Raw genomic sequence first — 25,504 nt, forward strand, 5'->3', positions numbered from 1 at the left:
CTGTTTGCTGCTGTTTACAGTTCTGAGGTGAGGAAGAACTGTGAGGACCTGTCCCTGGGGCTCCCACCCTGGCCTAAAACTACCCTGAGTGTTCGCATTTCTCCTCCACCGCCTGCTTGTTCTGTTGCCATCGCACATTGCCCTGTGTTCTTGTCCCTTCTCTGACAATCCTGCACCCTCCAGGCATTGCCCTCATCCTCCTCCCCAAATGTGACTCCACCTGCTAGAGAACAGGCTGACTTTGGGGGAGGGATGAGGGTGCTGATGACGTTGTTGTTACTGTTATTGGATATATGTATATGTGTGCGTGTATATGTGTGTATATATGTGTACAATCACTCCCACTCAATAGTTCATTTCTCAGATTCCCAAAACAGGAGCCAGGAGCTCAATGTGGGTCTCCCACATGGATGACAGGGACTCATTTGAACATATTATTGCTGCCACCCGGTGTCTGCATTAGCAGGAAGCTGGATTCATGTACCCTGATGTGGGGCATCTTAACCACTAGGTCCGACATCTATCTCATTGTTCTAATTATAAATACATCACACTAAAACTTTGACCTTGGGCTCTCCTTCTCCAAGTTGGTCCCAGTTCAAATATTCTACCTCTCTTTGCATTGGACTCTTCTCCCTAGTGTGTCTTGCCTTCTTCTGGGGTGCTGTTAAAAGATTTGACAGTGAGTGACAAGGCCCTATGTGAAGGCATCTGCTCCTGGCAATTTTTATTGGACAGGATTTGTTGGCACTACATCCATCAAGTGGCTTGGCAAGATGGTAACCATATGGGAGGCATTATAGAGGAGCTCTCTTTGGAGCTTCCTGGTGTATTATAACAGCTGGACTTGGGAACTTGGAACGCGGGTATCTTTTGATATTATGTTTTAAGTGGTGGTTTTTAGGCTATTCCATAGGAAAGTTTATGTTTGATGGAAAAACCATTGAAAAGAATACATTTGGTGGAAGCATGCTGACTCCACCTGACAGTGCCCTGACAACCACCTCCCTGTTAGCTAGTAGTATACAAGTCAGACTCTGAAAGCTGTAGTGTAGGTGTTCCTGAAAGCCTGGTCCTGTCAGTGGTGCTGAATCAAACTCATGTGGACAAGGTTTGAAGATAAAGGAAAGAAAAAGCTTAATCTATCCATAGATGAGGAGGTAGCAGACTAATGTCTATAGAACTACTGTCGTGCTGAATGAGGGTGCCGGGGGTTGTAAGGAGGCTACAAGGAAGGGGGAATTGGGAACAAGGAGAACAGAAGATCAGGACAGCTGCATGTTGGCTTCCAGCTAGGCGATAAGGGGCTGGTTGGAGTTACAGTGATTATTTTGTCTGGTTACATGTTCAGCTCATGTTCAAGTTCCTGGTTGGTCAGCAATGCAGTGCTCTTCAGGGAATTTTTATGGAGGTCAAGTGGGCTTCAGTATTTTCTGCCCTGGGCCTGGAATTCCCCTGCCCTGACCTGAAAGTCCCTTACAATATTGGTTATCAGGGTGTTTATCTATTGCTAAAGCAGCTGGCTTCAGGAGTCTGGTGATTAGAACCTTGTAGGACTGGATATATGCTCACTCAATCCACTGAGTTAACTTTAGTGTTATGAAAAGCAGGGCAGAGGGCTGGTACTGTGGCATAGTGGGGAAAGCTGCTGCCTGGGGTGCTGGCACCCCATATGGGCTCTGACTGGAGTCCTGGCTGTTCCACTTCTGATCCAGCTCCCTGCTCATGCACCTGGGAAAACAGTGGAAGATGGCTCAAATGCTTGGGCCCCTGACACCTATGTGGGTGACTGGAAGATGCTTCTGGCTCCTGAGTGTAGCCTGGCCCGGCTCTGGCCATTGTGGCCATTTAGGAAGTGAACCAGCAGATGGAAGAATTCTCTCTGCCTGCTTCTTTCTTTCTCTCTGTAACTTTGCCTTTCCAAATCTTTTTTTAAAGAGAGGGTAAGGATGTTTTAAGGGAGGGAAGTTGGGAAGCTGGGCTCTGATGGCTTGGTAACTGCTAGAGAACTGCCTGTTCTCTAGCAGGTGGAGTCACATTTGGGGAGGAGGATGAGGGCAATGCCTGGAGGGTGCAGGATTGTCAGAGAAGGGACAAGAACACAGGGCAATGTGCGATGGCAACAGATCAAGCAGGCAGTGGAGGAGAAATGCGAACACTCAGGGTAGTTTTAGGCCAGGGTGGGAGCCCCAGGGAGTGCAGTTGCCAAGACAATGTTCGGGCTGCATTTTATAGGGAATTGTCATACAGATGCCTGCTGGGGACTGCACAAATCAGCCACTCTCTGGAGGTGTTCTGTATTTGAAAGAAGTGATGGTGTCAGATGCCTTCTTGCAGCTCTAAACCCCGACTTACATCTGTTTGTGGTTCCCAGCTCTGCCTGCGTGTGTGTTAGAGTCCTCCGGGGTGAATGTAGGAAGAGATTCCTGAGAGTGCAGCAGTGGTTAGGGGAGACGCTCATCAAAGTGGGTGGTGCAGCGGCTTGCTGGGTTTCCGTGCAGCTGTCACAGAGCACGGAGTGGCCCCGGATGCCCTGCCTGGGCTGGTGCCTGTGATGAAGGGAGACAGGTAAGCTGCAGAGCATGTGAGGTTCGTGTCAGCAGGGAAGGGGATAGAGTTGGGAAACACCAGTGCACGAGGTCTCAGGACAAAGGTGCATGGGTGTCTGGAAGAGGAGGCTGGTCTGAGATCTGAGAGAAATGACCCTGCATCCTTGCAGGATTGTTAGAAATGGCGAATGGTAGAATTTCGCTCAGATTTCTCCCGGGATCTGCCGGAGTCAGCCTGAGTGTGGAGCTGAGGTCCCGGGAACGCTTTGAGTTGGGGATGGTGTAGACTCCTCTAGGGTGTCTGCACCAAAGAGCTTCTGTACCCAACCTGCTTTCTCACTTAAAAGGCTGCAGGAGCCTTAATTTTTTTTTTTTTTTGACAGGCAGAGTTAGAGAGAGAAAGGTCTTCCTTCCATTGGTTCACCCCCCCAAATGGCTGCCACGGCTGGCGCTGCGCCGATTTGAAGTCAGGAGCCAGGTGCTTCTCCTGGTCTCCCATGTGGGTGCAGGGCCCAAGGACTTGGGCCATCCTCCACTGCTCTCCCGGGCCACAGCAGAGAGCTGGACTGGAAAAGGAGCACCCGGGACAGAATCTGGCGCCCCAACTGGGACTAGAATCTGGGGTGCTGGTGCCGCAGGCGGAGGATTAACCAAGTGAGCTGCGGCGCCGGCCCAGGGAGCCTTGATTTGTCCCATGTTGCAGTCAGAAAGTTCTCCTTTCTTTCTCACTGATTTGTCTTGGTCATCGATATTATCCTGTGGTTAAGGATGTCTCAGGCTGCATTTCTTTTTTTTTGACAGGCAGAGTGGACAGTGAGAGAGACAGAGAGAAAGGTCTTCCTTTTCCTTTGGTTCACCCCCCAATGGCCGCTGCAGCCGGCACACCGCTCTGATCCGAAGGCAGGAGCCAGGTGCTTCTCCTGGTCTCCTATGCGGGTGCAGGGCCCAAGGACTTGGGCCATCCTCCACTGCCTTCCCGGGCCACAGCAGAGAACTGGACTGGAAGAGGAGCAACCAGGACAGAATCCGGCACCCCGACCGGGCCTAGAACCCGGTGTGCCAGCGCCGCAGTTGGAGGATTAGCCTAGTGAGCCACGGCACCAGCCCAGGCTGCATTTCTTTAAAAAAAAAAAAAAAAAAATTAGCCGGCGCCGTGGCTCACTAGGCTAATCCTCCACCTTGCGGCGCCGGCACACCAGGTTCTAGTCCCGGTCGGGGCGCCGGATTCTGTCCCGGTTGCCCCTCTTCCAGGCCAGCTCTCTGCTATGGCCAGGGAGTGCAGTGGAGGATGGCCCAGGTGCTTGGGCCCTGCACCCCATGGGAGACCAGGAAAAAGCACCTGGCTCCTGGCTCCTGCCAGGATCAGCGCGGTGCGCCGGCTGCAGCGGCGGCCATTGGAGGGTGAACCAACGGCAAAGGAAGACCTTTCTCTCTGTCTCTCTCTCTCTCTCTCACTGTCCACTCTGCCTGTAAAAAAAAAAAAAAAAAAAAAAAAAAAAATTGAGGAGGGGCTGGCACTGTACATAGTGGGTTAAGTCACTGCCTGCAGTGCTGGCATCCCATGTGGACGCTGGTTTGAGACTTGGCTGCTCCACTTCCCATACAGCTCTCTGCTGTGGCCTGGGAAAGCAGTGGAAGATGGCCCAAGTTCTTGGGCCCCTGCACCTGTGTGGGAGACTGGGAAGAAGCTCCAGCTCCAGCTTTCCGCCCAACTGGGGATTGAACCATTGGATGGAAGACCTCTCTCTCTCTCTCTCTCTCTCTCTCTCTGCCTCTCCTTCTCTGTGTAACTCTGACTTTCAAATAAAAAAGTAAATCTTTAAAAAAAAAAATGGAGGACACAGCTGGTGCGGCGGCTCACTAGGCTAATCTACCACCTTGCGGTGCTGGCACACCGGGTTCTAGTCCCGGTCGGGGCGCCGGATTCTGTCCGCTGTGGCCAGGGAGTGCAGTGGAGGATGGCCCAAGTGCTTGGGCCCTACACCCCATGGGAGACCAGGAGAAGGACCTGGCTCCTGCCATCAGATCAGCGCGGTGCGCTGGCTGCAGCGCGCCGGCCGCGGTGGCCATTGGAGGGTGAACCAACGGCAAAGGAAGACCTTTCTCTCTGTCTCTCTCTCTCTCACTGTCCACTCTGCCTGTTAAAAAAAAAAATGGAGGACACCCATTGGCCAGACCTTGGCTCTTTATTCCTTGTTTTATTTTACATTGTAATACGTAGCTTTGCTGTTTGTCCATGGAGAGGCTGTTACTGATTACTTAAGACCAAGGAAGCAAAAACAAAGGTTCATCTATTTATGTATATTGATTGTCTATTATCTTTGTATTGGTTATTATATCATCATTTATTATCTAGTGCCTATAAGCCATTATCGATCATGTATTTTCTATCAATTATCATCTGTCTATATTGATGATCTAGCATCATCTACCTTTCTATTATTTTCTTTCTTTTGGACAGGCAGAGTGGACAGTGAGAGAGAGAGACAGAGAGAAAGGTCTTCCTTTGCCGTTGGTTCACCCTCCAATGGCCGCCACGGCTGGTGTGCTGTGGCCGGCGCACCGCGCTGATCTGAAGGCAGGAGCCAGGTGCTTCTCCTGGTCTCCCATCGGGTGCAGGGCCCAAGGACTTGGGCCATCCTCCACTGCCTTCCTGGGCCACAGCAGAGAGCTGGCCTGGAAGAGGGGCAACCGGGACAGAATCCAGCGCCCCGACCGGAACTAGAACCCGGTGTGCCGGCACCGCAGGCGGAGGATTAGCCTAGTGAGCCGGGGTGCCGGCCTCTATTATTTTCACATACAGAGATTGTCCCTGGAAAGAAATACAATTTGCTGGCAGCAGTGGTCGCATTTCAGGAGTGCAGTTGAAGAACAGGAACTAGCAAATGTGTTTGTTTTGTACTGCTGGAAATTGTTGCCATACGAAAAGCAAAGAGCTGTGATTGACAAGTGTTGAGTTGAACTGTGCCTCCCTCAGATCCTTAAGCTGGAGTCCTAGCCCCTAGTACTCGATGCTGTGACTGTATTTGGAGGTAGGGTCTTTGCAGTGATAAAGTTAAGACAAGGTCATTAGGGTGGTCCTTAGTCCAGTATGGCAGTGTGATTGTAAAAAGTGGAAATCGGACACAGAGACAGATCTCCAGGAAGTATGCCATGCATGGACTACAGTGCTGGAGCCAGAAGCCAAGGTGCCAGCAGAAGGCGGGGAAGGGGCCCTGAACAGATCCTCCTTTGGTCCAGAGGGAGCACTGCCAACACCTCGATTTCGAATTTGTGGTCTGCAGAAGTGCGAGACAATACATTTCTGTTGTTTAAGTGACTCAGCTTGGATTACTCGGGTATGTGATGAAATGTTAGCAACAGGAAGGGAAAGAACTGAGTGGAATAGGGAGGCGGTGGGTGGCTGGGAAGAAGTTAGGAGGGTGAGTAGCAGGGAGCACTGGCCGGTGGGCTCAGCCAGGAGCCCCATTCCTGCTCCTTTGTCGGTCTCCCCTCCTGGCTGTCTGCTCCCAGCTCCCGGTCGTGCAAGCTGCTCCCTGTGCCTGGGCTTTGTGGCTCCCTGGAAGAGTCCTGTGTCCCTGTGTGTTCAGCTGTTACTGATCCTGCGGTGCTGGGAGATGAGGTCAATGACAACGGCCCACACGGGACGGCCGGCTGGGAGAGACACCGGCGCCAACGTACTGGATGCAGTTGTTTCTGAGGCTTTTGCTTATCTGCGAGTCACATCCTGAAACCACACGTCTGTCACACTGACTTAGACTCCATTAAGCACCGTCAGGACAGTAAGTCACATTAAGACCCACAGCCGTGGGGCCAGTGCTGTGGCATGGCAGGTTAAGCTGCTGCCTGCAGCGTCGGCATCCCATGCAGGTGTGCGTTTGAGTCCCAGCTGCTCCCCTTCTGATCCAACTCCCTGCTAATGGCCTGGGAAAGCAGCAGAAAATGTAACAAATCCTTGGACCGCTGCACCCATGTGGAACACCTGGAAGAAGCTCCTGGTTTTGGTCTGGCCCAGCTCTGGCTATTGAGGCCATCTGGGGAGTGAACCGGCAAATGGAGAATCTCTCTCTCTCTCTCTCTAACTCTGCCTTTCAAATAGATGAATAAATAAATCAATCTTGGGGACAAAAAAAAAAAAAAAAAAAAGAACCAGGGTCCTCTCACCCTGTCTGAGGTCGGGGGAGGGGGTGGGAGGCCCCAGGGATTTGAGAAAGCTGTGTCCAGGCCTCAGGAGTGTTAATCGGAGCCGGTCTGGGGCTGTGTGTAACTGTGTCTGAGGAGACCCTGGGAGTGCCAGCCTTCCCAGCTGGGCTCCGCAGGAGTGGATCGCCACCTCCTCTGGCCTCTAGGGATGGTGCCCCAGGCTCGACTGCAGGTTTGTCCCAAGGAGGTGCCTCCGCCTGTGCCTCCCAGGGCTCTTCCTGCTGTGGGGGAGCCTGAGGTGTGAGTGCAGCCAGGCCTGGTAGCAGAGGTGGGCAAGGCAGAGCCAGGAGGAAGGGACCCACTCCCTAGGTGTGTGGTGGTGGCAGGCCAGCAAGTCCCCGAGACGTCGGGGGTACCTGGCTCCCAGGAAGTCCTATAAGGGGTCCCGACCTCACTCAGACTTTCCCCTCGGGAACTTCTCTTTGGTCCTCCCCTAAGGAATCTGTTTCACTAAGGCCTCTCTCCAGTAAACAGACCCAGGCTACCAGAGGTGCCCCTCCCCTGCTAAGCTGGGAGGGCAGGAGTGTGGGTGGGCGGCCTCTGCTGAGGACCCAGATCCAGCTGTCCTGGAGCCTCTCTGTTGAGCCTTCCCTTGTATTCACACAATGCGTCTCATCAAACAGACCCCGAGCACTGTTGGGTGCCCAGGGTCTGCCGGGAAGCACGGTGGGCTGGATGCTTGCTCTTCCCAGCCATGGAGACCCGGCCCCTCCACCTCATCACTTGGGTGGTCACCTAAGACTCTGTGTCTCCTGATCTCTTGGGTCAGCGGCTTGTCTTAAGCTGAGTTTTCATCTGGAAGATCTGAAAGCCTTTGAGAAGTAGCTGGGGGTGTGGAGACGAGTCTCATGGTGTGGTGGGTTAAGCCACTGCTTGTGACGCCACCATCCCGTATCAGCGCTGGTTCAAGTCCCAGATTCTCTGCTTCTGATCTGACTTCCTGCTAATGCACCTTGGAAGACAGCAGATATTCCAAGTGCCTGAGCCCCTGCCACACACTTGGGAGACTCACATGGAGTTCCTGGGCCAGCCTTGACTGTTGCAGCCATTTTGGATGTGAACCAGCAGATGGGAGCTTGCTCTCTCTGTTTCTTTCCCTGTCTGTCTCTTCTTTCTCACTCTGCCTTTCAAGTAAATGAATACATAAAATCTGAGAAGTACCTGGGGTGGAGATAAATACAATGGTAAAGTCCTCTGGGTTGTTACTCAGAGCGGTTGAAGCAGCCCTGGACAGAGGCTTGAGGTTACAGCAAGAATTTAAAAAGACATTTCTGTGTTCTCTGACAGCAAATGAAAGGCCCAGTACTGATTCTGAGTTGCCATCTGCTGCTCAAACTTCCTTAAAAGACCCATGTTTAGGTGGCTTCTCAGACCGCGTGGGGTGACCCAAGGTGACCACTTTCTCCCCCAAGGCAAAACAGGGAAGGAGGATTCTGGGATGCTCCGAGGTCTCGCTTTGCTTGTATGTGGGCTGTCCTGGCAGATGTGAAGTCAGGGGAAGAAAGTTGAACCCTGAGCCTTTGCCTCTTCTCCTCCTTCCAGAAGCTTGTATGATACACCACACCTCCTTCCCTCTCTCTCTTCCCCGGAGTCTTCTGGACAACACTTCCTCTTACAGGTGGAATGGAAGCATCCCAGGGCAACCAGCTTGTCTGTCTTGTTCAGTCCTGTGTCTTCAGTGCTTGGGAGAGGAGGAGTAAGATAAGTATTGCTTGACAATCTGGGAATGGGAGAAGGCATGAATGAATGAATGAATTTCCAGAACCTGTGGCGCTGTGACTTGCCTTGATTCTGTACGTCAGTAGTTGACACAGAGTGAATGCTCACAACTCTTAGTGTTTGTTACACTCCCCTGTTCTTGATGATGCTGTCGGCCAGCCACTTAATTTCTAAGATCACCGTTGTCCTCTTGGTCCCTGTCCTCCCATCGCTTCCTCTGCTGACTCTGCTATGCCCAGGCCTTCCGGTCTTGAGCACAGTGGGGCTAGGAAACCACCCTGCCTGGGCAGTACTAGCTGGGTTGTCATCCTGCTGTTTGTCATCAGGAGCGATGTGTAAATCCTATAAGGAGGAGTCTGGCAACCGGAATCACTGGGACGCTCTAAACTCCCTATCAACCATTTAATGTCACGGGGCTCAGTCACAGTCCAAGTGTGCAAAAGAAGGAAGTGGTGTCTCGGCACAACTAGCCCAAGCTTGGAGAATGTCTTGGAGAAGATAGTAAAGCGAGTGGTGGAAGAAGGCAGACTGGGCAGTGGGGTGGAGAGTAGCCAAGGCGGGGCAGTGGCACGCTTTCACAGTGGTCAAGGAAAGCCGCTTGGAGTGCTCCTCATAGGTTCCCATGTCCTTAGGTTCAGCCTCGTAATTCAAATGTGACCGTGTAACAGAGGCCAATTACTGCCACTTGATAGCAGCATACCCTGTGTACAGCCTCATAGGGATATCTGGCTCTGGCATTAGACTACAGTCAAAGCCTACCTTGTTTACTAAGTGATGTAACCCCGAACAAGTTCTTTGATTTCTTTTTTGCCTTATTTTCTTCATCTCTCAAATATATTTATCCTTAAGATGTTGGGAGGACTAAATGAGAACATAATGTTATTGGCTTTGTTTTGGGATGCAAGCTGCTGCTGCCTTTTTTTTTTTTTTTTAAGATTTATTTATGTATTTGAAAGGCAGAGTTACAGAGAGGCAGAGGCAGAGAGAGAAAGGTCTTTCATCTGCTGGTTCACTCTGCAACGGCTGGAGCTGTGCTGACCTGAACCCAGGAGGCAGGAGCTTCTTCCGGGTCTTCTATGCAGGTGCAGGGGCTTAAGCACTTGGGCCATCTTCCACTGCTTTTCAGGCCATAAGCAGAGAGCTGGATGGGAAGTGGAACAGCTGGGACTTGACGCAGTGCCCATATGGAATGCTGGCACTGCAGGTGGTGGCTTTACCCGATAAGCCACAGTGCCGCCCCGGGATGCAAGCTTCTTTGAAGCTTAATCCTCAAAGATAAACCTGGATCACAAACCTTCCAGCAAGGCTTTGCAAGCTTCTTAGGACAGGCAGAATGTGAGAATGGACTGAATAAACAAATTCTTTTTTTTTTTTTTTTGACAGGCAGAGTGGATAGAGAGAGGGAGAGACAGAGAGAAAGGTCTTCCTTTTTGCCGTTGGTTCACCCTCCAATGGCCCCCGCTGCCAGTGCATCATGCTGATCCGAAGTCAGGAGCCAGGTGCTTCTCCTGGTCTCCCATGCGGGTGCAGGGCCCAAGGACTTGAGCCATCCTCCACTGCACTCCCGGGCCATAGCAGAGAGCTGGACTGGAAGAGGGGCAACCAGGACAGAATCCGGCGCCCTGACCGGGACTAGAACCCCGTGTGCCGGCGCCGCAGGCGGAGGATTAGCCTATTGAGCCACGGCGCCGGCCTGAATAAACACATTCTTACTTCACCTATGTGACCCATGCAGTCTCCCCCAGTGTGCAGACTGCATGTCTACTAGAATGGGTGGCTCAATATTATTTAAATACCAAGAAAACCTTAAGAAAAACATTTCAAAATCAATGGGAAGTCTTGGAGGAAGGTCCATTAGCAACAGGCGACTTGGACATGTCTTGGATGTGTTCAGGAGGACAGCACAGCCCATCTACAGATATCTGTGAGCTGATCAGACTTTGAGAATTTGTCCTGGATGAGTTAGAATGAGACAGAATGTGTGAGACCTTGGCCGGGGCCAGCATACTTAACAGGGGCTGCTGCTCCTTCCTTCAGCCCATCCTCCCTTCCTTCTTTCTCCCTTCCTTGCATCCATCCCTCTCCCCCCTCCCACCTTCCCTCTTTCCTTCCCCCTTGCTCCCTCCCTCCCTCCCTCCCTCCTTTTCCTTCCCTCTCTCTTTCCCCCTTCCCTTCTCTCCTCCTTCATCCCTCCTCCTCCCTCCTTACTTTCTTATTCCTCCCTCTCTCCATTCTTGCTTCCTTCTTTTTCCTTTCTTCTCCTTGGAGTTACAGAGACAGGAAGAGATAGAAAGACATCTTCCATCCGCTGGTTCACTCCCCAGATGGCTGCAACAGCCAGGGCTGGGCAGGGATGAAGCCAAGGAGCCAGGAGCTTCCTCAATGTCTCCCATATGGGTGGCGGGGGCCCAGACACTTGGGCCATCTTTCGCTGTTTTCTCAGGCCATCATCAGGGAGTCGGATCAGAAGTAGAGCAGCTGGGACTTTAACTGGCACGCATATAGGATGCCAGTGTCACAGGCGGCGGCTTTACCTATATGCCACAATGCGGGCCTCAATAGGGTCTTTGTAGAGCTCCTCTCCCTCGCCTCTGAAGGCTTGTTTCTTCAGTTCCCCTGAAGTCAGGGGTTGTAGGTAGGGCTCAATTAATCAGGTTTTAGAATGCAGTGCTTGGGTCACCGCTGTGGCACAGGGGCTTAAGGCACCGCGGCCTGCAGTGTTGGCATCCCATCAAAGCTCTGGCTGAGGTCCCAGATGTTACATTTCTGATCCATCTAGGAAATCAGCCGATTATGGCCTGAGTGCTTGGGCTGCATCATCCATGTGGGAGACCTGGTTGTAGTTCCTGATTCGAGGCTTTGGCCTGGCCCAGCCCCAGCCCCAGCCCCAGCCCCAGCCCCAGCCATTGCAGCCATTTGACCAGTGGATAGACAATCTGTGTCTCTCTCTGCCACTCTGTCTTTAAAATAAATAAAAAAAACTCTCTCTCTCTCTCTCTCTCTCTCTCTTTTTTTTTTTTTTTAAAGAAGGCAGTGCTCCTATCTGTGGAAGGCTGGGCTTCCTCATGCAGGCCATAACTCGCAGACCTGACCATGGTGTATCTGCCCCTCTGATTGGACTGACAAAGCAGGCTCTCAGCCCTGGTTCATCACCTACAGAGGGGTGGGGAGCGTGGCAACATGCTGTGGCTCAGAACATCCTAGACGCCAGAGATGGGTCTGCAGGTTCTTGGGGAGGTTGCCTCCAGGATAGAAGGGGAAGGTGTCAGGGAAGAGAGGAGAGTGGGGGTTCTTACAAAGAGGGCTCTGTCCCTGCCTTTGATTAAGGCTGCATGTCAGGGACAGGGAGTATTGGAGTAAGCAAAGGAGGTGGGTGGGGGGCAGGGCAGGTGCTATGGCTTGAATGTGGCTGCTTCAAAGTTCAGATGTTGCCAATGTGATGAATTAAGAAGTAGACCTTAAAGAGGCAATTGGGGGCCGGTGCTGTGGTTCACTAAGCTAATCCTCTGCCTGCAGTGCCTGCACCCTGGGTTCTAGTCCCGGTTGGGGTGCTGGATTCTGTCCCAGTTGCTCTTCCAGTCCAGCTCTCTGCTGTGGCCTGGGAAGGCAGTGGAGGATGGCCCAAGTCCTTGGGCCCTGCACCCACATGGGAGACCAGGAGGAAGCACCTGGCTCCTGGCTTCGGATCAGCGCAGCGCTGACCATAGCAGCCATTTGTGAGGTGAACCAACGGAAAAAGGAAGACCTTTCTCTCTGTCTCTCTCTCTAACTCTGCCTGTCCAAAAAAAAAAAAAAAAAAAAGCAATTGGGGGTCCAGTGTTGTAGCACAGCAGGGACACCGCCTGTGACAGTGTCATCTCATATAGGTGCTGGTTCAAGATCTGGATGAAGCTCCTGGCTATGGCCTGGCCCAGCCCCAGCCTTGGCAGCCATTTGGGGAGTGAACCAGCAGATGGAAAATCTCCTCTCTCCCCTCTCCCCTCTCCAATAGATAGAAAAGTAAACAAAGCTCTAAAACAAAATAAGGCACAGATATATGCAGCAGTTCCAGTTCTGTTCCCCTTTTCTTCTTTCCAATGTATTTATTTGAAAGGTTGAGTGATAGAGAAGATGAGAGATAGGGAGAGAGAGAGAGATCTTCCATCTTCTGTATCACTCCCCAATTGGCTGTAAAAAAAAAAAAAAAAAAAAAAAAAAAAATTGGGACAGGGCCAGGCCAAAGCCAGGAGCTTGGAATTCCATCCGAGTCGCCCATGTGGGTGGCTGGAGTCAAGCACTTGGGCCATCTTCTGCCACCTTCCCAGGTACATTAGCAGGAAGCAGGATCAGAGGCAGAGTGGCTGGGATGCAAACCCATGCTCTAATGGGGGGGGGGGGCGAGCATCACAGGACCCTGCTTAACTTGCTGCACCGCCACGTAGATCCTGTCCAGTCCCTTCTACAGCTGGAACCTGCTGGGGTCTGTCTGTGCTCCCAGCCCCTCCTGGGCCTACCCCCGGCTTCTTCTTTACAAACCAGCTCTTTTGGTCCCTTTCCCTCTTGGCCAGCCTCGGGTTGAGGAGTCTAAGATTTTCCATGTCTATGAAGGCAGTTCCCGAGGTGTTAGCCAAAGGAGGCTGATGTGGCCAGGACTGTCTTTGGACGCCAGGGATTCGTGCTCCCTTTTTCTAAGCAAAGTCTTCATGTTCTTACATAACCAGTACAGAGGTGAGACCATTTCCAGCCATGGACCAAAGAAACAAGGTGGCCCCCAGCAGTTGCCTTGTCAGTGAACTTCAAAGGGCCTTGTGTTCTCTCCCCTTTCAGGTCATCTTTGCTTTGAACCAGACCCTCCTGCAGCAGGAGAGCCTGCGAGCCGGCAGCCTTCAGATCCCCTATACCACGGAGGATCTCATCAAACACTACAACTGTGGGGACCTCAGCTCGGTCATCTTCAGCCATGACAGCTCCCAGGTGAGTGTGCTTGACCTCTGCGGAGCTCAGCACGCATTTCAATACTGCACAAGATTAAAGACGTTCCCTTTTCCCCTCCCCCAGCCCTGCCTTGGCCCCTGGACATCCTGTGTACAAAGGACTGAGGTCATGAAGGGCTCTAAAAATAAAATGGGCAGATGGAGATGTCTTTGAGCCAGGCGCAGTGCTAACAAAGGCATTCTTTGGGATCCTTTTAGGGACAGAGGATTGCGGATGAGGGGCAGTGCCAGGATCCCAGGCAGAGGGTGAATTTCCAAAGGACTCAGCAGCGGGCAGCAGGAAGCCGCCTTCAGAGAGAACAAGGGATGCCAGTCTGGTGGTCTCCTGGCTGACTCAGGGGACACTTTGAGAAATGCTGGAGCGAGACTTTGGCTGAAGCTTCCAGTGGCTTCTAGAGACACGTGACCCTGTTCGTGTGTCTATGGAGTTCTCGCAGGGGTGGTGCGTGAGGGCTGGGGGTGCTGCCAGCATTTGCAACATGAGTCATTCCATGTTGCTGGATTGCAGCATGAGTGTGGCTGTGCTGGTAGGGTGAGTATATGCCAGGACTGGCCTTGGAGGTGGCATTGAGGGGAAAGAAGTGGCTGGTAAGGCCTCAGAGGCTGGACGGATATTTGTGATGTTTATTGGCAGGTTTGCCATAGGACAAAGCTTGGCCCTTCTCCTCCCCACACTGGGAAGCTGCAAGTGCCTGCGAAGCTCTGAGGTGGGGAGGGTGCTGTCTGTCCCCACCGCTGTCTAGTGCCAGAGTCCTCGTGTGTGAGGATGCTGGGGAGGAGGGCAGGGAGCTGGTGGGTGTGGGTGGTGCTGTCCAGGTGTACGTTAGATTTCCTGTAAGGAAATGTGTGTGGACCTAAGAGGTGAAGGAGGAAGAGCAACAGCAGTGAGAGGGACAAGAGAAGCCAAGTGTAGCGTCGGCCAGGATTTGGTCATCTTGTTAATAACAGATGTGTCCAAGGATATGACGGGAGTGGGGGTTTAGCCTAACAGCTGACACCGTTCCCATGTCCCATGTTGAGTACCTAGAATCCCTACCTGTCTCTGGCTCTGGACTCCAGCTTTCTGCTAAGGCCTACTCTGGGAAGCAGCAGTGATGGTTCAAGTGGTTGGGTCCCTGCCACCCAGATGGGAGACATGGATTGAATTCCTGGTTCCCAGCTTCAGCCTGACCCAGTCCTGGCAGTTATAGGCACATGGGGCATGAACCAGTGCCTGGGAGTTCTTTCTCTCAGCCTCTCAAGTAAATACATAAATAAATAAAGATTAAAAACAACTTAAAAGGTGCAAGGGGCTTTCCAGAAAGTCTAGAGAGAGAAGTATAAGTAAGGCAGAAAAGTGGGAGGAGCAGGGGAGCGACAGGTGTTGCGAGGGACAGCAGGGAGGACGGTGGTGGTCATTCTTATGGGCATTCTGGATGGGTGGGGAAATGGGCTAGAGGTCAAGATCAATTGAGAGATTGACACTTGAAGCAGCAGAAAAAAGCTAACCTGGGCATGGGACTTGAGCTCTGCCTTGGTCTTGGCTGGTCCCTTGCTGCTGTGGGCATTCAGGGAGTGAACTAATACGTCTCTAGCTGGTTTGCCAATAATGGAAACAAATTAAACACATTTAAAAAAAGATCTGTTATCCAAAAAGAAAGCTGGTGGCTCCATTGCAGACTGTGTAGTCAGTCGGTCAGTGTTTTTGAGAGGCTGCTGGGAGGAGAAGCAGGTGGGATAGGCATGGGGCTAAGGTAATGGTTAGCCTTGGGAAGCCATGGAGGCAGCAAGCGCCCAGGGAAGGGATGTGAACCCAGGTTGGGGTGGGAGAAAACCACAGGCTAGCCTCTCCTACAGCACTGAGTTGCAAGAACCACTTTGGTTGTCACAGTTTTGGTGGACTTGTATCCTATCATTGGTCGATACACTGAAAGCAGTCAATGTGTATATCAGAATCCGGTGCAACACTTCCCAGTAGGGCAAGGAACATGGGAGAAAGCTAGAGAGAGAATAGGAAGTAGAGAAGTGACAAAAATCTAAGTGTATCAGTTTTATAAAACAGCTAAGTATTTATGGAAATTACATGTTTTGGGTAGTAGAATCATAATTATTTATTCTAAAATATGTTACTGCATAAAACGATTTTCATGAAAAAGCATGAGTGAATTAAACAAGTTAAAACTGTGGATGTGCTATGTAAAGATATGGTCTCCTTATATAAACATGTGGTGTCAGAATCATTTAAGTGGAATAGAAATACTGTTTAAAATAGCCTAAGAGCATGGAAAGCCAAGACACTCTGGCAAAAGATCTCTGCAAGTGAGATCTCAGTGGAAAGAACAGGTCTTCAAAGAAGGAGGTACCTTTCTCTGAAGGGAGGAGAGAACCTCCACTTTGACTATGACCTTGTCTAAACAAGATAAGAATCGGAGAACTCAGAGGGCTTCCATAGCCTTGGAAACTCATGACTGGAGCATAGGGAGATTACTGATGCCATAGACAGGTGTGTCAATTGGTAAAGTCAACAACAGGAGTCACTGTGCACTTACTCCTCATGTAGGATCTCTGTCCTTAATGTGCTGTGTATTGAGATTTAATGCTATAACGAGTACCCAAACAATATATTTCACTTTGTGTTTCTATGGGGGTGCAAACTGTTGAAATCTTTACTTAATGTATACTAAACTGATCCTCTGTAAAAAAAAAAAAAAAAAAAAAAAAAAAAAATCAACTCCCAACTTGACTCTCACTGGGATTAAACATGACAATAGGTCTGATCTGATTTCATCATCATTTAAAAAAAAATCATCTATTATTTTTCACTTTATGTTTCTGTGTGGGAGCAAACTGTTGAAATCCTTACTTAATGTATACTAAGCTGATCTTCTGTATAATAAGATAATTTCAAATGAATCTTGATGTGAATGGAAGGGGAGAGGGAGTGGGAAAGGGGAGGGTTGTGGGTGGGAGGGACGGTATGGGGGGGAAGCCATTGTAATCCATAAATCGTACTTTGGAAATTTATATTCATTAAATAAAAGTTAAAAAAAAATAGCCTAAGAGGGCCAGCGCTGTGGCTCAATAGGCTAATCCTCCACCTGCGGCGCCGGCACCCTGGGTTCTAGTTCCGGTCGGGGCGCCGGATTCTGTCCCGGTTGCCCCTCTTCCAGGCCAGGTCTCTGCTGTGGCCCGGGAGTGCAGTGGAGGATGGCCCAAGTGCTTGGGCCCTGCACCCGCATGGGAGACCGGGGAAGCACTTGGCTCCTGGCTTCGGATCAGCGTGGTGTGCCGGCTGCAGCGTCCATTGAGGGGTGAACTAACGGAAAAAGGAAGACCTTTCTCTCTGTTTCTCTCTCTCACTGTCCACTCTGCCTGTCAAAAAAAAAAAAAAAAAAAAATAGCCTAAGAGTTCCTGCATGCACTGCATTTAGTACTTTTTCACTTTGGCTACAGGTGAGATCATGGTTGGAACATAGCAGATAGGAGACCACGAGAACAATGTGACCGCCCCATACATGTGATCTCTCACCCACTAGTTCACTCCCCCTTTTAAAAACATTTATTTTTCTAGTTATCTACCTACCTACCTACGTATTTATTTGAAAGGCAGAGTGACAGAGAGAGGAGGAGATCTTCTATTCACTGTTGCACTCCTTAAATGCCTGCAACAGCAGGTGGTTGGGTCAGGCCGAAGTCAGGAGCCAGGAACTCCATCCTGGCCTCCCATGTGGGTGGCAGGGACGCAGGTACTTGCGTTGTCACCTGCTGCCTCCCAGGGTGTATTAGCAGGGAACAGCCGGGACTCCAACCCACACTCCAATATGGGATACAGGCATCCGGGTGACTAGAGGATTTGATGCTCATATGAAACAACTGTGTTAATAACTGTATTGCCCTTAAGTTATTCTTTTTTCTTTTTCTCTTGATGGAGGTTCCGAATTTTATTAACGCCACGCTCCCGCCTCAGGAACGCATCACCGCCCAGGAGATTGACAGCTACTTCCGCAGGGAGCTGATCTACAAGCGCAATGAGAGAATGGGGAAGCGGGTCAAGGCCCTTTTGGAGGAGTTCCCTGACAAAGGCTTTTTCTTTGCCTTTGGAGCTGGTGAGTTGCAGGTAGTTTCTGATTAGCCTCTGGGGGCTGATGGTTCTCTATGAAGGGAACATTAGAGGCTAACTTGTTCCATTCTTATTACCCCAGCCTCACAGTAGCCTTGAAAACCCACAGGGTGGAACAGTGGTAGCTGTGAAAACCAGTCACCTAGCAGATGCCAGAGGGGCAGAATGGGTTTGAAGCTCCCCCAAGACCCCCATTCAACGACTTGTCACTATTTGATCTGTTTGCCAAAAGTTTTACTTCCAAGCTGGTCCTTGTTTTTTATTTTGTTAAAGATTTTATTTTTGAAAGGTAGAGTTAGACAGTAAGAGGGAGAGACCGAGAAGTCTTCATCTGCTGGTCCACCCCCCAGCTAGCCCCAACGGCTGGAGCTGGGCCAATCCAAAGCCAGAAGCTTCTTCTAGGTCTACCATGTGGATGCTTGGGTCATCTTCCACTGGGCCATAGCAGAGAGCTGGATCGGAAGCGGAGCCGCTGGGACTCGAACTGGCGCCCATGTGGGATGCTGGCATCGCAGGTGGAGGATTAACTTGCTCCACAGTGCCAGCCCCCCACGGTGGTCATGATTTGGCCTGATTCACAGTCTACTGTAATACATTGTGGATAGCTGGTGGGAGGAGGCAGGAGAGAAAACAGTGAGCCCAGTTAGGAGGCTGCTGCCATCAATCATATAGGACATGGTGGTGGCTTTGATCCAGATGTTTGCAGTGGCAATGAAAAGAGATAGGCTGACATCGGACACATTTTGAAATATGGCCGATAGAACTTGCTATTGAGTTAGGTAGAGGAGAACAGAAATGCAAGCAATCCTGGATGGTACCAGTAATTAGGCCCTTAGTAACCAGGTAGATGGTGGTGCCTCTTATTGGGACAGAAAGTGGGGAGGGTGTTCAGATTCCAGGGTGTTTGTTGAAAAGAATCAAGGGCATTGTTTAATATCATAGCTGCCTGAGACAGCAAAATCAGTTGGGGTGGGGGCCCGTGCTGTGGCACAGCAGGTTAACGCCCTGGCCTGAAGTGCTGGCATCCCATATGGGCACTGGTTCTAGTCCCGGCTGCTCCTCTTCCAATCCCACTCTCTGCTATCACCTAGGAAAGCAGTAGAAGATGGCCAAGTCCTTGGGCCCCTGCACCCATGTGGGAGACCCAGAAGAAGCTCCTGGCTCCTGGCTTCGGATCAGTGCAGCTCCGGCCGTTGTGGCCATCTGGGGAGTAAACCACTGGACGGGAGACCTCTCTCTCTGTCTCTCTGTGTAACTCTGACTTTCAAATAAATAAATAAATCTTAAAAAAATCAGTTGGGGCTTACAAGGGGCTGAATTTAAAAAGTGTAAAAGGAAATAGAAATGCCCCAAAGGTGATTTTTGAAAGCTATGACATATTCCCCAGATTCTAAAATGTCAGGTGCATGAGGAGAGCTTGCGCATGGTTAGGGAGATCCAAGAATGTCCTCATCTCTCACCTCTGCCCGATCTTGAGACTCTGGGCAAATAGAGAGTGAAAGTGCAGGCAGGGCTGTAAAGGCGTGCCCCAGCACTCACGCAGCCCCTCTGCAGAGGCTGGGAAACTTACTGCGTTTGGTCATTTGCGGAAATTTCTGTTCGTTCTTTACCTGAAGGCTCAGCTCACCGAGCGACTTCAGGGACCACACAAGACAAAGAATACAGACTTTACAGAGTTGGTCCTGGGGAGTCACTCCTAAACCATGGTAAGAACAGCAAGATAGCCAGGGAGGCCTGGTGTTCAGAGATGGCACACCACAGTATTTAAAATGTCCAGTTTTCAGCACAGATCTATGGCTAGAAATCTATGGCCATTGCTAGGAGAAAAACCAATCACTAGAAACAGTCCTTGTGGAAGCCCATGTATTAGGTTTACTAGAAAAGAGTTTGAATCCAGCTGTTATAAATATGTTGAGAGAGCTAAAATAAGCCATATCTAAGGAGCTGAATAATACCTCACCAAATACAGACTGTCCATAAAGAGAGAAATTAGGAAACAGAACCAGATTCTGGAGAGTGTAGTAGCTGAAATGAAAAATTCACTAGAGGGACTGAGCAGTACATTTGAGCTGGCAGAAGGAATCCACATACGTGACTATGGGCTGATTGAGACTGTTCAGTATGAGAAAAGGAGAGGAAAAAGAATGAATAAAAATGAACAGATTGAGGCCAGCGCTGTGGCATAGTAGGTTAAGCCTCTGCTTGCTGCACCAGCATCCCATATGGGTGCTGGTTCGAGACCCCGCTGCTCCAATTCCAATCCAGCTCCCTGATAAAGGCTTGGGAAAGCAGTGGAAGACGACTCAAGTACTTGGACCCTTGCACCCATACGAGAGACTTGAAAGAATCTCCTGGCTTCAGATCGGCCCAGCTCCAGCTGTTGTGGCTATTTGGGGAGTGACCCAGTGGATGGAAGACCTCTCTGTTCCTCCTCTCTCTGTAACTCTGCCTCTCAAATCTTTAAAAAAAAAACTGAGCAGATTTACAGAGACCTGTGGGACATCTTTATGTATACCAGTGTATACTTAGCAGGACTCCTACACGAGAGGAGAGAAAGGAACAGAACGGATAGTTGAATAAAGATAAGTCCAAAAGTTTATGAAAATTATCAGTGCAAATTCAATGAATGAACTCTTAGATCCGTGCCAAGCTGCCTCACAGCCAAACTGTCAAAAGCCAAAAGTAAGAAGAAATCTTCAAAGCGCTGCATTGAAGCAACTTACTGCATATAAAGGATCTGTGATAAGATGAACAGAAGATTTCTCAACAGAGCCCAGGAGACTTTGGGGGGTATGTGTGTGGCATATTAAAAGTGCTAAAAAAAATGACAACATTTCCACTTCCAGCAAAATTACAAAAATTAAGAGGAAATTAAAATATTTTTAGATAAATAAAAACAACTTTACAGTAGCAGACCTATCCTTCGAGAAACAATAAAAGGAATCCTTTAAGCAGAAATGAAAGGCTACTACACAGGAAGGGAAACATAAAAGATAGTGAACATGTACTTTTTTTTTTTTTTGACAGAGTGGACAGTGAGAGAGAGAGACAGAGAAAGGTCTTCCTTTGCCGTTGGTTCACCCTCCAATGGCTGCCGCGGCCAGCGCGCTGCAGCTGGCACACAGCGCTGATCCGAAGGCAGGAGCCAGGTACTTCTCCTGGTCTCCCATGGGGTGCAGGGCCCAAGCACTTGGGCCATCCTCTACTGCACTCCCGGGCCACAGCAGAGAGTTGGCCTGGAAGAGGGGCAACCAGGAAACATGTACTTCTGATTATAATTCTTTTCTTACCTCTCTGGATTATACAATTACATAAAGCAATAATCATAAAATTTGTATGAATGGATTTATAATATATTAAGTTGTAATTTATGAAAATAGGAAAGAGCTATGTTATAGGAAAGTTATGCTATTCAATTAAGATAACATTAATTCAAATTAAAGTATTTTAAGTTGTTAATTGTTATTCCTAGAACAGACACTAAGAAAATAACTGAAAAAAATACAGTAAAAGAAGAAAAAGGGAATTAAAATGCGGTACTAGAAAATATCTAATATTTAAAACAGTTATAAAGGGGCAGAAGAACAAGAAAAATATGACATATAGAAAAGAGATAGTAGGGCCAGCATTGTGGCATAATGGGTTACGCCACTGCCTGCAGTGTTGGCATCCCATATGGGCACTGGTTCGAGTTCTGGCTACTCTACTTCTGATCCAGCTCCCTGTTAACGTACCTGGGGAAGCAGTAGAAGATGGCCCAAGTGCTTGGGCCCTTGAACACACATGGGAGACCTGGAAGAAGCTCTTGGCTCCTGGCTCGGGCCTGGCCCAGCTCTGGCCATTGCAGTCATATGGGTAATGAGTGAGGTAGATTTCTCTCTCTTGCTACCCACCCCCCCCCCACAACTCTGCCTTTCAAATAAATAAAATAAATCATTAAAAACAAAAAGAGATAGCAGGGGCTGGTGTTGTGGCACAGCAGATTAAGCTGCTGCCTGAAATGCCAACATTCCAAATCAGAGTGCAGATTCGAGCCTCAGCTGCTCTGTGTCTGATCCAGCTTCTTGCTATCGTGCCTGGGAAAGCAGTGGAAGATGGTCCAAGTACTTGGGCCCCTGCCATTCATGGAAGAGCCACAGATGGAATTCTTGGCTCCTGACTTCAGCCTCACCCAGCCCCCACTCTCCCAGCCCTTTGGGGAGTGAGGTAGCAGATAGAAGGTCTCTTTCTCTCCATTTCTGTCAGTATTTCAAATAATAAATCTTTAAAAAGAAAAGAATTAGCAAAATTCTGTATTATTAGTAATGACCTTAAATACAAATAGAAATAGAAGTATAGGCAATCAGAAAATGACAGATAAAAAATGGTCCATCTAGTTGTACTTTTTATATGTCTATAAGCGATTAAGGTTTTTTTTTTAGGATTTATTTAAATAGGCAGATTTTAAAAAAAATTTTTTTAAACTTTAATTTAATAAATATAAATTTGCAAAGTACAACTTTTGGATTATAGCGGCTTTTCCCCCCCATAACCTCCCTCCCACCCGCAACCATCCCATCTCCCACTCCCTCTCCCATGCCATTCTTCACCAAGACTCATCTTCAATTATCCTTATATACAGAAGATCAACCTAGTATATACTAAGTAAAGATTTCAACAGTCTGCACCCAGATACACAAGGTATAAAGTACTGTTTGAGTAGTAGTTTTACCATTAATTTGCATTAAAGACAGAGATCCTACATGGGGAGTAAGTGCACAGTGACTCCCGTTGTTGATTTAATAATTGACGCTCTTATTTATGATGTCAGTAATCACCCTAGGCTCTTGTCATGAGCTGCCAAGGCTATGGAAGCTTCTTGAGTTTGCCAACTCTGTTCTTATTTAAACAACGTCATAATCAAAGTGGAGGTTCACTCCTCCTTTAAGAGAAAGGTACCTCCTTCTTTGATGGCCCGTTCTTTCCTCTATAATCTCACTTGCAGAGATCTTTCATTTAGGTCATTTTTTGCTATAGTATTTTGGCTTTCCATGCCTGAAATATGGGCTTTTTAGCCAGATACAAATGCCTTAAGGGCTGATTCTGAGGCCAGAGTGCTGTTTAGGACATCTGCCATTCTATGAGTCTGCTGTATATCCTACTTCCCATGTTGGATCGTTCTCTCCTTTTTAATTCTATCAGTTAGTATTAGCAGACACTAACCTTGTTTGTGTGATCCCTTTGACTATCAGTGTGATCAATTGTGAACTGAAACTGATCACTTTGACTAGTGAGATGGCACTGGTACATGCCACCTTGATGGGATTGAATTAGAATCCCCTGGCATGTTTCTAGCTCTACCATTAGAGGTAAGTCCGACTGAGCATGTGATGAAAGGCAGATTTATAGACAGGGACAGAGAGGCCTTCAATCTACTGGTTCACTCCTCAGGTGTCCTCAATGGCCAAGGCTGGCCCAGACTGAAGCCAGGAGCTTCTTCCAGGTCTCCCACATGGGTGCAGGGGCCCAAGCACTTTGGGCCATCTTCTGCTGTTTTCCCAGGCCATTAGCAGAGAGCTGGATGGGAAGTGGAGCCGCTGGGACTTGAACTGGTGCCCACATGAGATCCCTGTGCTGCAGGTGGAAGTTTAACCTACTATGCCACAACACCAAGCCCCAGGGATTCAGTTTAGATTCAAAGGCACAAATAGACTGAAGGTACAAGAATGGAAAAAAATATACCTTGAAAACAGTAATTAAAAGAAAGTTGGAGTGGCTGTTGTACTATCAGACAAAACTGACTTCAAATAAAAATTTAGTATCAGATAAAGGACATATTTTAATAATAAAAGGGTCAGTCCAGTAGGAAGGCATAACACATGTTCATCTAATAACATTACATTAATAACATTAAATACATGGAGTGAAACTAGATAGAGCTGAAGAACCACTAGATGGACAATAAAAGTGGGAGATTTTATTTAAAAAATTTAAAATTTATTTTCGTTTTACTTGAAAGGCCTCACAGATATAGAGAGATCTTCCAGCTGCTGGTTCATTGCCCAGATGCCTACCATAGCTAGGGCTGAAGCAGCATGAAGCCAGGAGCCCAGAACTCCAGCTGAGTCTCCCGGGTGGGTGGTAGGGACTAAAGCACTTGAACCATCATCTGCTGCCTCCCAGGGTGTCCATCAGCAGGAAGCTGGAATCAGAAGCAGGGGCTGGGACTCAAACCGAGGTGTTCCAGTGTGGGATGCAGGCATCCCAATGGTGTCTTAACTGCTGAGCCAAATGCTTGCTCCCATTAATTGGTGTTGGAGTGTTCTATCAGCCTTGCACACTTGAAATAAATCCTACTTGTGCATATTCTTTTGATACATCTTTGGGTCCTAGTTGCTGATATTTGTTGAAGAGTTTTACATATATGTTCATGGGAGATACTGATCTGTGATTTTCCTGTCTTGTAATATCTTTATCTGGTTTTGGTCTTAGGGTAATACTGGCCTTGTAGAATGGGAGAGGAATATTACTTTTAAAAAAAAATTATTTGAGAAGGAGAGTTTCAGAGGGTGAGAGAGACAGAGGTCTTCCATCTGCTGGTTCACTCCCTAAATGACCGCAACAGTTGGAGCTGTGTCAATCTGAAGTCAGGAGCTTCTTCTAGGTCTCCTATGTGGGTGCAGGGCCATCTTCAACTGCTTTCCCAGGCCATTAGCAGGGAGCTGGATTGGAGGTAGAGCAGCTGGGACATGAACCAGTGCTGATATGGGATGCTGGCACCTCAGGCAGAGGCTTAAGCTACTACACCACAGTGTAGGGCCCCAGGAATCTTATCTTTTAAAGACATTTATTTGAAAGGCAGAATTACAGATGGGGAGAGACAGATCTTCCTTCTGCTGGTTCACTTCCCAGATGCATGCAGCAACCAGGTCTGGGCTTGGTTTCAATGTGGAGCGGTGGGCAGGGCCCAAGGTCTTGGGCCATTTTCTGTTGCTTTCCCTGGTGCATTACCAGAAAGCTGGATTGGAAGCAGAATAACTGGGATGAACCCATACTCTGATATCAGATGCTGGCATCTCAGGCAGCAGCTTAACCCATTGCATCGTACCACTGGTCCCACTCCGTTCTTATTTTTCAGTTCCTTGTGGAGAATTGGTATAATTTCACCTTTAAATCTTCAGTAGGACTTATCAGTGGCATCATCTGGGCCTGGTGTTTTTCCTTTGGAAAATTATTGATTTAATTTTTAAATAGATATAAGCTTTTCAAATTGTTTATTTCTTCCTGTTTGAGTTTTGGTAGTTTGTGTCTACAAGGAATTACTTAGTTTTATGAAACTACAACTTTTGGGTGTAGAGTTACTAGACATCATACTCCTTTACTGCCCTTTTACTGTCCATGGCCTCAGTGGTGATGGCTTCTCCTTTCTTTCCGTGTTAGTAATTTGTGACTTCTCTGTTTCCCTTGATTAGTCTGGCTGGTGGTTTATTAACTGTATCAATTTTTTAAAAAGCTCCCTTTTTGTTTTGTATATTATATAAATTATGCTTTAGTTTGTGTTATCTCCTTTCCTCTGCTCGATTTAGCCTTAAACTGCTCTTCTTTCTCTAGCTTTTGAATGTAGATGCTTAGATGACTGATTTTAGATCTCCCTCCTTTCCTGATGTATACACTCAATGCTTGAATTTTCCCCAAGCACTACTCATGCTGCACCCTGTAAATTTTTTTCATTTTCAGTTCAAACTTCTTTTGATTTGTGTATTATTTACAAGTGTGCTATTTAATCTTTTCATATTTTGCGGCTTTCAGTGACCTTTGTGTCATTGATTTTTGATCCAATTCAGTTGTCTAAAAGCTTACTTGGTGTGACTTCTTTCTTATACATGTATTGAAACGTGTCTTATGGTGCAGAGTGTGGTCTGTCTTCGTGAATGTTCCATGTGAGCCAATAGGTTGTGTTCTGTGGTTGTTGGATGAGTCAT

General features: G+C 48.6%; 1 protein-coding gene across 11 annotated transcripts in view; it reads left to right on the forward strand.

The window, feature by feature from the left end:
- The window catches only part of TRABD2A (TraB domain containing 2A), a 161,070-nt gene that overhangs the window by 110,888 nt on the left and 24,678 nt on the right, over positions 1–25,504 (forward strand). For 7 of the 11 annotated variants that reach the window (XR_011386507.1, XM_051842700.2, XM_051842701.2 and 4 more), the window contains 2 exons: positions 13,278–13,424; positions 17,355–17,529. Coding sequence is in view for 10 of the 11 variants with exons in the window: in XM_051842700.2 (XP_051698660.2) it covers positions 13,278–13,424; positions 17,355–17,529 (322 nt within the window). In the remaining variant the exon portion in view is untranslated. Of the gene's footprint in view, positions 1–13,277; positions 13,425–17,354; positions 17,541–25,504 lie in introns of all 11 variants that reach the window. The other 4 variants (XM_008254183.4, XM_017340438.3, XM_008254184.4 and 1 more) reach the window with 3 other exon arrangements.

This window comes from Oryctolagus cuniculus, chromosome 2 (genome assembly GCF_964237555.1).
Source record: "Oryctolagus cuniculus chromosome 2, mOryCun1.1, whole genome shotgun sequence".
Classification (NCBI taxonomy): Eukaryota; Metazoa; Chordata; class Mammalia; order Lagomorpha; family Leporidae; genus Oryctolagus; species Oryctolagus cuniculus.